Below are 12,899 nucleotides of genomic sequence, written 5' to 3'. Positions count from 1 at the left end.
ACTCCCTACCTCAACACTCCCAGCTACTGCCGTGTTTCCACATTTCCCCCCCTCACACAGCTGTGATTTGACACAACCTCTATCCTTTCACGGAGGAAGCCATCTGTAAAATTCCAAGGGTCAAAGGCCATGCTTGGACTGACTCCAAGTTCTGTGGATTCCTGTTATTGTACGCTCTCTGCCTGGTTGCAGTAAATGCAAAGAGACACAATAGCAGGGCTCATATCCAATTGGATGCTTTTTTATCCTCAAGGAAGCACAAGGGATGAGTCCTCTCAAATCGCCAGGACACAGGCCAGTGACACTATGCGTGGCTGGTTCCTGTAAGCACTGTGGAGATTTGAGCAATCAAACGAGCAAGGAAGGGACGGTTCCGGCAATTGCACAAATAATCTGATTGTACTGTCACTCTGAGGCCACACAGGTTCAAATTTTACCAATCACCAACGGGCTACTTCTCACAATAATAAAACATGGAGTAAGCCCCCAAGATCCATGTCTCTCATACATTTCCTGGAGGTGAGGTTCACATCCTAAGTGAAAGACGTCTGGCTGCAGAACCGTCCCATCTCCTAACAACCAAAGCAATCATCATTCACAGTGCTCTAGGGAAGGACTTCCAGGATTTAGACACAGTGATTATGAATAAACAGGGATACATTTCCAATCCAGATTGGACTTAGAGAGGAACCTATGGCAGATGGTGTTCCCATGATCCTGTTGCCCTTGGCCTTAGTCGTACAGGTCACAGGTTAGGGAGCACATTTCAGAATAGCCTTTAAAAAACCATTTGTTATTATGTAATCTATCCAATTAATGAATCAGATTCTTGTGTGTCTGTATAAATGATTTATATCTCTTTTTCAAATCTCTCTGGCCTTCTGTTGCACTGCATGTGATTCTTTCAATGATCCATATAGGTTTCGTGTTACTTTTATAACAATTTCATAGAGAGCGTATTTGAATGGTACAGTGTAGAAATAAGCTCTTCACCCATCAATCCACGCTGACCATCAAGCATCTATTCACCCAAATCCCATAAGATCATGTGACATGGGAGCAGAACTAGGCCACTCAGCCCATCGAGTCTGTTCTGCCATTCCATCATGGCTGATTTGTTATCCCAATGCTCCAAGTGCAGTCTGACCAATGCATTATAAAGACTCAGCACAAGATCCTTGCTCCTATATTCTACTCCTCTCAATGTGAATGCCAACAGTGCATTTGCCTTCATTACTACTGACTCACAAGCAAGTTAATCTTTAAAGAATCCTGCACAAATACTCCCAAGTCCTTTTGCACTGTTTTTTTTTAATTTTCTCTCCATTTAGAAAATAGTCTATACCTTTATTTTTTCACAAAAGTTCATGACCATACACTTCCCTATACTATATTCCATCTGCCACTTCTTTGCCCATTCTTCAATCTGTTGAAGTTCTTCTGCAGACTGCCTGCTTCTTCAATATTATCTGCCACTCCACCTATCTATCTACCATCTGCAAACTTAGGAACAAAGCTATCAACTTTGTCATCCAAATCATTAACAAATAACATGAAAAGGAGTGGTCCCAATACCAACCATTGCAGAACGCCACCCATCACTGGCAGTCAACCATAATAGGCCATCTTTATTCTGACTCTTTGCCCCTTGCTAATAAACCAATCTTCTTTCCATGCCTGCATCTTTCTTGTAATACCACAGGCTCTTATTTTAATAAGTGCACTCATGTGTGGTACCTTGTCAAAGCCCTTCTGGAAGTCCAAGTAAATCTCAACCACTGACTCTCCTTTGTCTATCCTGCCTGTTATTTCCTCAAAGACTTCCAACAGATTTGTCATGCAAGATTTCTCCTTAAGGAAACCATGCTGACTTTGGCCTAGTTTATCATGCAGCTCCAAGAACCCCAAACCTCTTCCTTAATAATCTTCCCAAACACTAAAGTCAGGCTAATTTCCTTTCCTCTGCTTCCCTCCTTTCTTTGTGACATTTTCAATTTTCCAAACCTTTAGATCCAAACCAGAATCTAATGATTCTTGAACAAATGTTACTAATGCATCCACAATCTCTTCAACTACCTCTTTCAGAACCCTAGGCGATAGTCCTTCTGGTCCAGGTCACTTACCAACCTTCAGACTTTCAGCTTCCCAAGCATCTTCTCCTTTGTAATAACAACTACACTCACTTCTGCCCCCTGACACTCATGAAGTTCTGGCATACTGCGAGTGTCTTCCACAGTGATGACTGCTGCAAAAGATTTATTAATTTAAGTACCCACTACTACTTCCCCAGCATCATTTTTCAGCAGTCCAACATCTCACCTCTTTTTTTAGTCTTTATATATCTGAAAAAGCTTCTGGAATCCTTGCTACTTTTAGCTGGCTTAACTTCATACTTCATCTTTTGTCTCCTTATGTTTTTTTTTAGTTGCATTCTGTTGGTTATTAAAAGCTTTCCTATCCTCTATCATCCCACTTTTTTTGCTATATAATATGCCCTCACTTTTGCTTTTATGTTGGCTTTATTTTCCCTTATCACCCATGGTTGCCTCACCCTCCTTTTAAAATACTTCTTCATTGTTAGGGTGTATCTATCCTGCACCTTCCAAATTGCCCCAGAAACTCCAGCCACTGCAGTTTTGCCATCATCCCTGCTAGTGTTCCCTTCCAGTCCACTTTGGCCAGCTCCACTCTCATGCCTGTGTAACTTCCTATAACTCCACTGTAATATTGATACATCCAATTTTATCTTCACCTTCTCAAACTTGATCTTTTACCTTAGACTCCTTAATCAATTTGGTTCATTACACAACACCCAATCCAGAATTGTTTTTCCCCTCGTGAGCACCTCCACACGCAACTCTTTTAAAAAAACATTTCACAGATATTCTACAAATTCCTTCTCTTGGGATCCAGCACGAACTTGATTTCCAGCACGAACTTGATTTCCCTAATCTACCTGCATATTGAAATCCCCATGACTATCACAACATTGTCCCTCTTACATGGCTTCTCTATTTCCTGTTGAAAATTATATCTCATATCCTAGCCTACTGTTCAGAGGGTTGCATATAATTCCCATCAAGGTCTTTTTATCCTTGCAGTTTCTTCACTCCACCACAATGATTCTCTATCTTCCAGTCCAATGTCACCTCTTTCTAAGGATTTAGTTTATTTTTTTTTAAACCAATAGAGCTATGCCAACCCCTCTGCCTACCTGCCTGTCCTTTTGGTACGACGTGTATCCTTGGATGTTAAACTCTCAACTATGAGCTTCTTTCAGCTAACTCTCAGTGATGCCCACAACATCATAACTGCCAATCTCCAACTGCACTAACAATCATCGACCTTTTTCCATATTACGTGTGCATTCAAACACTTTCCATCCAGTATTCATCACCCTTTTCGATTTTTGTCCCCATGTTATACTTCACCTCATCCTGCTGAATGCAGTTTTGCCCCATCGTCTGCCTGATCTTCCTCACAGTATTACTACAGACTGCACCAATTTGTATGCCAATTAATCCATCCTCAGCCCTATTATTCCAGTTGACATCCCCTTTCCAACTTAGTTTTAAAATCTCCCCGATAGCTCCAGCAAACCTCTCCTGAAGGATATTGGTCCCCTCACGTTCAGGTATAACTCTAGCCTTTTGCACAGGTCATACCTTCCCCAGAAGAGATCCCAAAGATTCAGAAATCTGAAACCCTGCCCCCTGCACCACTTCCTTAGCCACTCATTCATCTGTACTATCATCCAATTCCTGCCCAGACTATGATGCAGTACTGGGAGTAATCCAGAGATTAGTACCTTGGAGCCCTGCTCTTCAGCCTCTTCACTTACTCCCTATATACACTGCGCAGGACCTCTTCCCCCTTTCTACCGATGTTCACCACAACCTCTGGCTGCTCACCCTCCCCCTTGAGAATCTTCTGCAGCCGCTCTGAGACACCTGGACACTAGCACCTGGGAGGCAACACACTATCCTGGTTTCTCTTTCGCAGCCACAGACCCCCTGTCCATCCCCCTATCGAGAGTCCTAACAGTACCGCCCTGCCTAACTTTACCCTTCCCTGCTGAGCCGGCCTCACTGCCACTGCCCCGATAGGTCACCACCCCCCCCCCCCAACCCCAGCAGTATCAAAAGGGGCACACTTGTTGCTAAGGGGTACACCATTTTTATTTCCTGCACATTACCCCAACCCCCTCCAGATTCTACCATTCAGTTACACTTAATGGGCAATTTTACAAAGGCTAATTAACCTATCAAATCCTGTGCCTTTGCAACGTAGGGGAAAGCCAAGAGTCACAGGGAGAACATACAAACTCCACAGAGACTGCACTGGAGTTCAGGATTGAACCCAGGCCACTGGACTGTGGGACAGCAGCTGTAGTAGCTGTGCTGCCACCTACCCTACGATGAGCTCTACCTGCTGCTTTCCTCAGATGGCATTCACTTAATTTCCATTATTGGTCATTGCAAGTCTGACTTAGCCACACAAAAAAATTCAGACAAATGTAGAACATTCGAAAGTCTCCCTCAGCTCTGTTGCCTGAATTCATGCGCCTGGCCGATGCAGCAAATAAGACCCCTACCCACCCTGTCGGAATCCTAGCTACTGACCAGTTCCAGCCCTGCTTGCTGCGGACGCTGTATTTCTCCATGATGGCAGTCAAACGCAGCAAGGAGAATCGCTGCAGGAGGTTGAGCTGAGCTGCCGACTGTCTGTTGATTTCCATCGAGGCAGAATTCAGGCTGGGGCGGTGAGAGTTCTGGAAACTGTGCCAGCGCAGCTTCCTGAGGAAAGAAAATGCAAAGAATAGTGAACATCAAGCACCATAACCGAAACAACATGTGGCATCCCTGCACAGATACCACAAAGGACCCCAGTTTCAATATTCCTACCAACCACCTTTGACATCACATTTGTATCCTGGTGGGTGACACAGCAAGTTGCAAATTTTCCCTGCCACCTTAGGCCTCAGTTTGATTTCCAGAACATCTTTTGCTACTCTTGTAATGGAATCGCAATTTTTTCTCTTCAAAGTGACCTCCTACACAGGCTAGGATATTATTAATGTGAGTTCCAGCCTAATTTTGTCTCCATATGACAGGCCGCCAGCTATCTTCAACAATGTCTGTGCGAGAATAGCGTGTCTTTGTTACAATTGATTTTTGGAGTAATAGATTATCTGCTACGAATGTCCACTGAGTTAATGAGGTGCCTTTCTGCCAGGTAATTGACCGAGGAGGCGAATCTGTGGAATTTATTGCCATAGATAGCTGTGTAAGTCAAGTCCTTAGATATATTTAAAGTGAAGGTTTATAGGTTCTTGATTAGTAAAGGCACCAAAAATTATGGGGAGAAGACATGAGAATGGGATAGTGAGGGAATAATAAGTCAGCCACAATGTAATGGCGGTGCAGATTCAATAGGCCAAATAGCCCAGTTCTGCTTATGTCTTATGATATTGGTTATGATATTAGTAAGGTTACAATGCATCCCTTAGACTTTCTACCTGCACTTTCAGTGTAAGGAAAGGTACCTGTTAGAAGAACATTATAAAGTACAGGATATAATGCAAAGGGCTACAAAGTGTTGCATGCCATCCAGGAACAAATGAATTGTCATCTGCTTATCAGTAACGTCACTAAGCACAAGGTACTTACTAACATACGAGTGATCCTGGTGAATCGCAATCTCTTGAATAAACACACACTACAGGACAACTCTTCTACTGACTCTTATCATTTTCCTTTTAATAAATAACATTTAAAAAAAAGGAAATATTATATTCAACCAGCACCAGTGAATCATTGAAACCCATATGCAGAAAAAAACAATAATAATACAAACTATGAAATGTATCCTAATGGAAAGTTGCTGTTCTGTTTTTAATTCTCTTCACAGCTATCACTGTGTTCTTCTGGAAGCTGACTTACACTGGGATACCTCGCCCAATTTTATCTTTCCAAAGTGTGAATACTGGGATAGGAGACCACCAGGACACCCAGACAAAATCTGTTCTTGTCTCTCTATTCACTGTCCACACGGGTAGAGTTTCAAAGAGGCATCAATGGGCCGTGACCAAGGATAGGAATCCTGACTCATTTTCCTTCCCGTCATGCCCACTGCAGCAATAAGATCTGGGAATAACTATGGCTGCTCCCATCTAAAATGAGCCAGTTAACACTGACTACATGCAAGCCATCTTCAAAGCACTTTTGAATCAAACATTGTTGAATTAGACAATTACATGAACCAGCCAGAAAGAACAAGTGAATTATACAAAAGGAACAACACAAAACGTTGATGGAACTCAGCAGGTCAGGCAGCATCTATGGAGGTGCATAAAGAGCTGATGTCTCAGGCCGAGATCCATCCTGATGAAGGATCTCAGCCCAAAACGTTAGCTCTTCATTCCCCTCCATAGATGCTACCTAACTGTTGAGTTCCTCCAGCATTTTGTGGGTTACTCTGGATTTCCAGCATCTACAGAATCTCTTGAGTTTATGAATTATATAAATTTTACATTTTACAGCATTTATCCCCAAGCACTTCAGAAATATAGGATTACTCTCAGACACACACTGCCATTATAAGCCATTTTGCACACAGGAAAGTACCAAAAACTAAACCAAAATTATCTCTGGTGGTGTTTACCTGCTGGAATTCTAGCCAGGGCAGTCTGTCAAATAGTCATAGAATCATACTACAGAGAAATAGGCCCATTGTCTAGTCTAACCATCAAGTACCATCTCTACAGCTGTTATTTAGTAGTACTTGGTCCGAAACCGTCTCTGCCCTGACAATTCAAGTTGTTGCCCAGTATTTGAGTACCTTCCTCCTCACCACCTGCTCAAATCATGTGTTCCAGACCAACCAACAAATACATGGGATCTTTAATATTGATATGAAGGCTGTAAACAGAGCTCATATGCAACACAGTGTTGCCAAACAGTAACAGTCTACACTCACTTGTATTAGAAAATACTTAAGATACTTATGACTTGTGTGGATTCATTATTAAGCTACAACTTGCTGGGATTTTCTATACTGCACTGTCAACGTACAATTCCCATTGACTACCAGGGAATTGACTCTTCTACCCAACATCATCAGATCTTTCTCAGCTTCTGCCCAACACCGAGCTTCTCAGGGAGCCTTGTAGAAGAACACAAAAGTGCTGGAGTTCTCTACAAGTCCACTGGGTTTCTTGCCCTTGCCTGCTCTGATCTAGCTTAGAAATAGGAGTCCATTCATTTAAATGAGGTGAAACATCCGGCAGTAAGGCTCGTGAATGAATATGATTTACACATTTCTGAGTTATTAGTTGCTTAAAATATTGTTAACTTTTGGTGGATTTTATACATTTTTATTTTTGATTATTTTAAGATGTTATTTGGTACACTTTTTTCTGTTATTGATTGGACTGTTTCAAGTATTCACAGACCTTGCCAGGTTTGAAAGCTGGCAAGTCCAGGGGTCATGTTTGGCTTGTTTCGTGCTTGACTTTTTCCTCAGCTCTATTGTGGACAGAGCTGTGGCTTGTTCCCACAGCAACACTGTACCACATGACGCCCTGCTGGTTTGCCAGTTTGAATTGCAAGAGCTTCTGCAAGCATGTTCACAAGATAAACCCTCAAAAAGCAAGCCATGTGTCTAAGTGGCAAATGTGGCCGGCTTGCCAGAGGAGAATCAGTTTGGCGCCCTAATTGTACAATACTTGAAAGGAAGGAAACTCGAGCTGTTTCTGTTACAGCAGGGAAACTTCCCTCCAGATTTTCCTTTCTGCTGCCTTTCCGTAAGGGCTGCCTGAGCTGAGCTAATGTTGTGTAACACCCAGATAGAACAGATAAAATCTATTCTATTTTAATACTCGAGCACTATATCATGAGCGGCATGAGCAATGACACACTGAATTAAGCTCCCGTCAGCTAAAGAGTAGGGTGTGGAATCACTTGAACAACGTTTCACCGAGTGGTAACTCTTCACACAAAAGCTTCAATTAGTTGGTCAACTTGTTAGTTAACTTTGACTCTCTTCATACGGGGATCAGAAGGCAACTCAAGCAGGAATGAGTAACCAGAGATAAGAAGGAGAAAAGATTGCTAAGCCACAATTTGACCAGTTCACAGTTCAATGAGAAGCTATGCTGAACAATAGAGTCACACACACACACACACACACACACACACACACACACACACACACACACACACACACACACACACACACACACACACACACACACACACACACACACACACACACACACACACACACACACACACACACACACACACACACACACACACACACAGCTACAGGATCTCAGCAGGTCTGGCAGCATCCATGGAGAGGATTAAACAGACCCATCTCAAGCCGAGACCCTTTACCAAGACTCTGATGAAGGTTTCGGTCCAAAACATCAACTGTTTATTCCTCACCGTAGATACTGCCTGACTTGCTGAGTTCTTCCAGCATTTGGTGTGTGATACTCTGGACTTACAACATTTGCAGAGTCTTTTGTGTTTCTGAATAACAGAAATAGTCTACAAAATGGCCTGTGTTTGATTTTTGTGACTATCAACAGAAGTTCAGAAGTCTTTACCTGCTTGGTCTGGTTAATGAAGCCCCTACTCCAGAATCTCTCCGTTCCCTCATCTCCATTTCTTCCACTTCATTCAGTGAATTCCCAGTGCTATCAAAATCACTTGCAGTTGTCCCCACATCAGACATTGAGCGGTCTTCAAAGTTCAAACCTGGCAAAGGAAAAACTGTTTCTCCAGTAGAGTCAGACTCAGTGTCGTTGTAATCAGTGCATATCATTTTTGACCAACTATCTACTCTCTGCTGTAATCCATTAACATGCTTCAAAACATCATCTAGTTGTTTAAAATAGTATTCTTGTCCACTAACACTGTTATATGGATGGGTTTCAGGCACATTGTCATAAAAACTTTGCCTGCTGTCCATGGAGCTGCAAGAATCTCTTCGTCCCTGTAGACTCAATCGTTGAACATTGTTGGCACTCCCACACAAAGACATCCCAAAGGAGCTGTTTCCTGATCTCCATTTTACCAAATGGTTATCAGCACCAGGACACAAGCTTTCAATGGAGAGAGCTTTGGGAAAGGTTCCTAATTTGTGATTTGTTGGGACACGAACAACATAATCTTGATGAGAACATGGATCATCATTTCTATTATAACTGGAAGAAGCTGCAAAGCCCATTTCATAGTCTTCCAAGTAGAGTCCACAATGGCTCCTCCTAGATTTACCTGAACAATGTTCTAGACATCCGCAATCAGCCAGTGAAGGAATGTCAGATGGAGATACATTATTCACCAAGCCCTTGGGGCTCTTGCTCCCAGTTTTCAGAGGACTAGAGCAGTCTAATGGATCATGGTATTGCTGTAATACTGTTATGATACTTTTTGTCTCTTTGTTCTTTGAAGCCACTTTGGATTTATTCCGAAGCGTTTTAAACCGAAGGGATTCAATTCGTCTGAGAAAGCTCTTGGTCCGATGCTTTCTGGGGCTTTCGGTAACGTCTGGAGTGGTCTGATCGTCAATGAAAACACTGCTATCGAGTGTGCAGTTGCGAGCCTGTTCTGCTGCTTGGGAATGAGCCAACAGGACTGTCTCAGGATTTTCACTCGTTGCCAGCTGACTGTTTGAAGAGTGACCCCCCAAAACTTCCTGGATGCTCCCAACACTGCTGTTGCTGCGCGCGGAGCTGGCTTCGCGATCACTGAGCTCGGAGAGAACACTCTCACGACTGGCAGACTCCTTCATTACCGAGCTTAGGACCTCGGCTCGGCTCATCCGGAAGTCAGCAACTGTCAGGCGAGACCATCTCCTGCTCTCCCGCTGAAATGCCCAACGGTCACTGATAGCACAGGCATCTTCATCAGAATCATCCCCCTGGAATGATAACAGAGAGTTAAAAGGGCTACATCACGAGGATAAAAATAATGAAACAGAGGTGGTGAATATGATCCTAAATAGCATCTGATAACTGAATGTTACTCCTCCATTGTAAAAGGCAGTGCCCTTAATCACCTACCATGTCTTTACTGGCATACTTATCCAATCAGACTCTTAAATGCTTTGACAGATCATGAAGGCTTTATTCAGTAGCTTGCTACCAACCCCACTATCCCCCATCCCATCCGCTTTTGCGACATGGTTTATGTAAGCCAAGTATGGAAAATTACCACAGTCATCTTAAAAGGAGATAAAGTCATTCAACTCTTGGTCAAAATAACTTCCCATACCAGATTACTGGAGATCCCCTCCCTCCTCCTGACTATACCACTGCTCTATGACTAAAAAGAGAAGCCTTGCACTCAAGAAGCATAACATTTCCCATGTGGCAATCTTGCCACCCATTTATAGTTTCTGATTCCTTAACCAACTGTCTAGCAACACTAGACCACAGCAGTGCTGAACCATACCTTTAGATACACAAGAAAATAGAAACCACTTGGACCCTCAGGCCTGCCTCATCATTCAATGTGATCATGATTGATCGATACTTGTCTCAATTATTCTTCTGTGTCAAATCCATGTAACCCTCAATTTGATGATCTTTCAAATATTTATCTCTGTTTTAAATACATCTAATTCTCTGGCCTCACAATGCTCAGGGTCAGAGAATTCCACAGATTCACTGACTTCTGTAAGAAGAAATTTTTCTGCACCTCCATTTTAAATGACCAGACCCTTATTTTGTACTTATGACCCTTGTTCATGACTCTCCCACCACTGGAAAATCTCCACCATGTCAAACTTATATGTTTGAAATAATACTATAATATTACAATGTTGGCACGTGGCCAAGTGGTTAAGGCATTGGTCTAGTGATCGGAAGGTCACTAGTTCAAGCCTCAGCTGAGGCAGCACGTTGTGTCCTTAAGTAAGACACTCAACCACACATTGCTCTGTGACGACACCGGTGCCAAGCTGAATCGGTCTAGTGCCCTTCCCTTGGACAACATTGGTGGCATGGAGAGGGGAAACCTGTAGCATGGCAACTGCCGGTCTTCCATACAACCTTGCCCAGGCCGTAATCGACATTGAAATCGATGGACAGCCGAAGAGGAGGATAATAATATAATAATATTGAGATTGTGATGGACCTTAGGAAGACTAAGCCCACACTGCTCCCTGCTACTATTGATGGTGAGGACATGGATGTGGTGAGGACCTACAAGTACCTGGTGGTGCACCTGAATGATAGGCTTGAGTGGAGCACCAACACAGAGGATCTGCACATGAAGTGGCACAGTCGTCTCCACTTCCTGAGGAATATGCTGGCATCTCCTTCACACGTTCTACCAGTCTGTTGTTGCCAGTTCAGTCTTCTATACTGTGGCATGCTGGGGCAATGGCATCAACACGGGTGATGCCAACAGGCTCAATAAACTGATTAGAAAGGCTGCCTCTGTTACAGGAGTCAAACTGGACTTACTGGAGGCTGTGGTAGAACAAAGGACCTTACGGAAAATCCTGGCAGTTCTGGACAATGTTTCTTACCCTCTGCATGCCACACTGGCTGAACAGAGGGGCACTTTTAATAACAGACCAAGACAACTGTGCTGCTCCAAAGAGCACTACATGAGGTCATTCTTACCCTTGGCCATTAGGCTCTATAATGAGTCAACCTATAGCTGGAGAAGTGATGACCCCCCCCCCCCCTCCTGTTAGACTGTTTGAGGCAACTTATTTTTTTTTTTATTTCTTACTTCTCTTCAAATTTTTGTATATCTGTGCACTTGTAATGTTATTGTGACACTGTAATTTCCTTTGGGATCAGTAAAATATCTATCTATCCATCCAGAGTAATCATTTCCTACTACCCCCCCCCCCCCCATTCACCTAAACTTTATAATCCAAACTTCTCGTCTATTTTGATAGGACAACCCTCTCATCCCAGGAACCAGCCTGCTCAGGTTTCTTCAGACTGTTACATTTTTATACATTTATACATTTTTAGGTAATGGGACAGAAACAGAGAGACAGTACACTGACAATGGGCAAGATGCTTGTGTTGATGAGCAAAGGGTTCTAGGGGTCAAAGTTCACAGAGTGGCTACACAGGTTGATAGGATGGTTAAGGTGGTATATGGTGTGCTTGTCTTTATTGATTTCAAAAGTCAGGAAGTTACTGCATGTTGCAGCTCTATAAAACGCTAGTTGGGCCATATCTGGAGTACTACATACAGTTCAGGTCATCCCATTATAGGGAGGATATTGAGGCCCTGGAGAGGGTGCAGAAGTGGTTTACCAGGAGAGGGGGTAATTTCAAAGGAGATGTGAGGGGCAAATTTTTAAAAATTATACAGAGATTGGTGGGTGCCTGAAATGCACTGCCAGAGGCTGTGGTAGAGTCAGGAGCACTAGAGACTGATAAGAGATGTTATCAGACACACGAACTTGATGAAAATGGAAGGATATAGACATTGTGAGGGCAGTAGAGATTAGTTTAGTTAGCCATTCGATTACTAATGTAACCGGTTCAGCATAACATCGTTAGCTGAAGGACCTGATCTTGTGCAGAACTGCTCTATGTTCAATGGGACCAAAGCAACACTGAGCATTCAGCTGTGGTCTCAACAGTACCCTGTACAGATGTAGCAAAACCTCCCTATTCTTAAATTCTAACCTCCTTAAGGTAACAGAGAACTTGCCATTTGCCCTCCTGCTTACTAGTTGGACCTGCCTACTAACTTTTTTCATCCATATACCAGAAGTTCCCTCTGAACTTCTCTCATCTGTGTTCTCTATTTATGTACTAGCAGCCAAAGCTGAAGGGTCTTAGCCATGTACCACGCTGGGGGCGGACAGAATTAAGACTACAAAATTAACCACAGGGCTTGCCATTCTGCTGT

At 43.1% G+C, this 12,899-nt stretch overlaps 1 protein-coding gene across 1 annotated transcript in view; it reads right to left on the bottom strand.

Moving 5' to 3' along the window:
• The window catches only part of stard8 (StAR related lipid transfer domain containing 8), a 91,570-nt gene that overhangs the window by 23,030 nt on the left and 55,641 nt on the right, over positions 1 to 12,899 (bottom strand). The window contains exons 5-6 of the mRNA XM_073058124.1: positions 8,615 to 9,930; positions 4,623 to 4,796 (exon numbers count right to left, since the gene is read on the bottom strand). Coding sequence (XP_072914225.1) covers positions 4,623 to 4,796; positions 8,615 to 9,930 — 1,490 coding nt within the window. The remainder of the gene's footprint in view (positions 1 to 4,622; positions 4,797 to 8,614; positions 9,931 to 12,899) is intronic.

Source organism: Hemitrygon akajei, chromosome 10 (genome assembly GCF_048418815.1).
Source record: "Hemitrygon akajei chromosome 10, sHemAka1.3, whole genome shotgun sequence".
In the NCBI taxonomy this organism is placed as follows: domain Eukaryota; kingdom Metazoa; phylum Chordata; class Chondrichthyes; order Myliobatiformes; family Dasyatidae; genus Hemitrygon; species Hemitrygon akajei.
The sequence above is the reverse complement of the archived record's forward strand: the minus strand, read 5'-3'. Positions and strand labels throughout refer to the sequence as shown.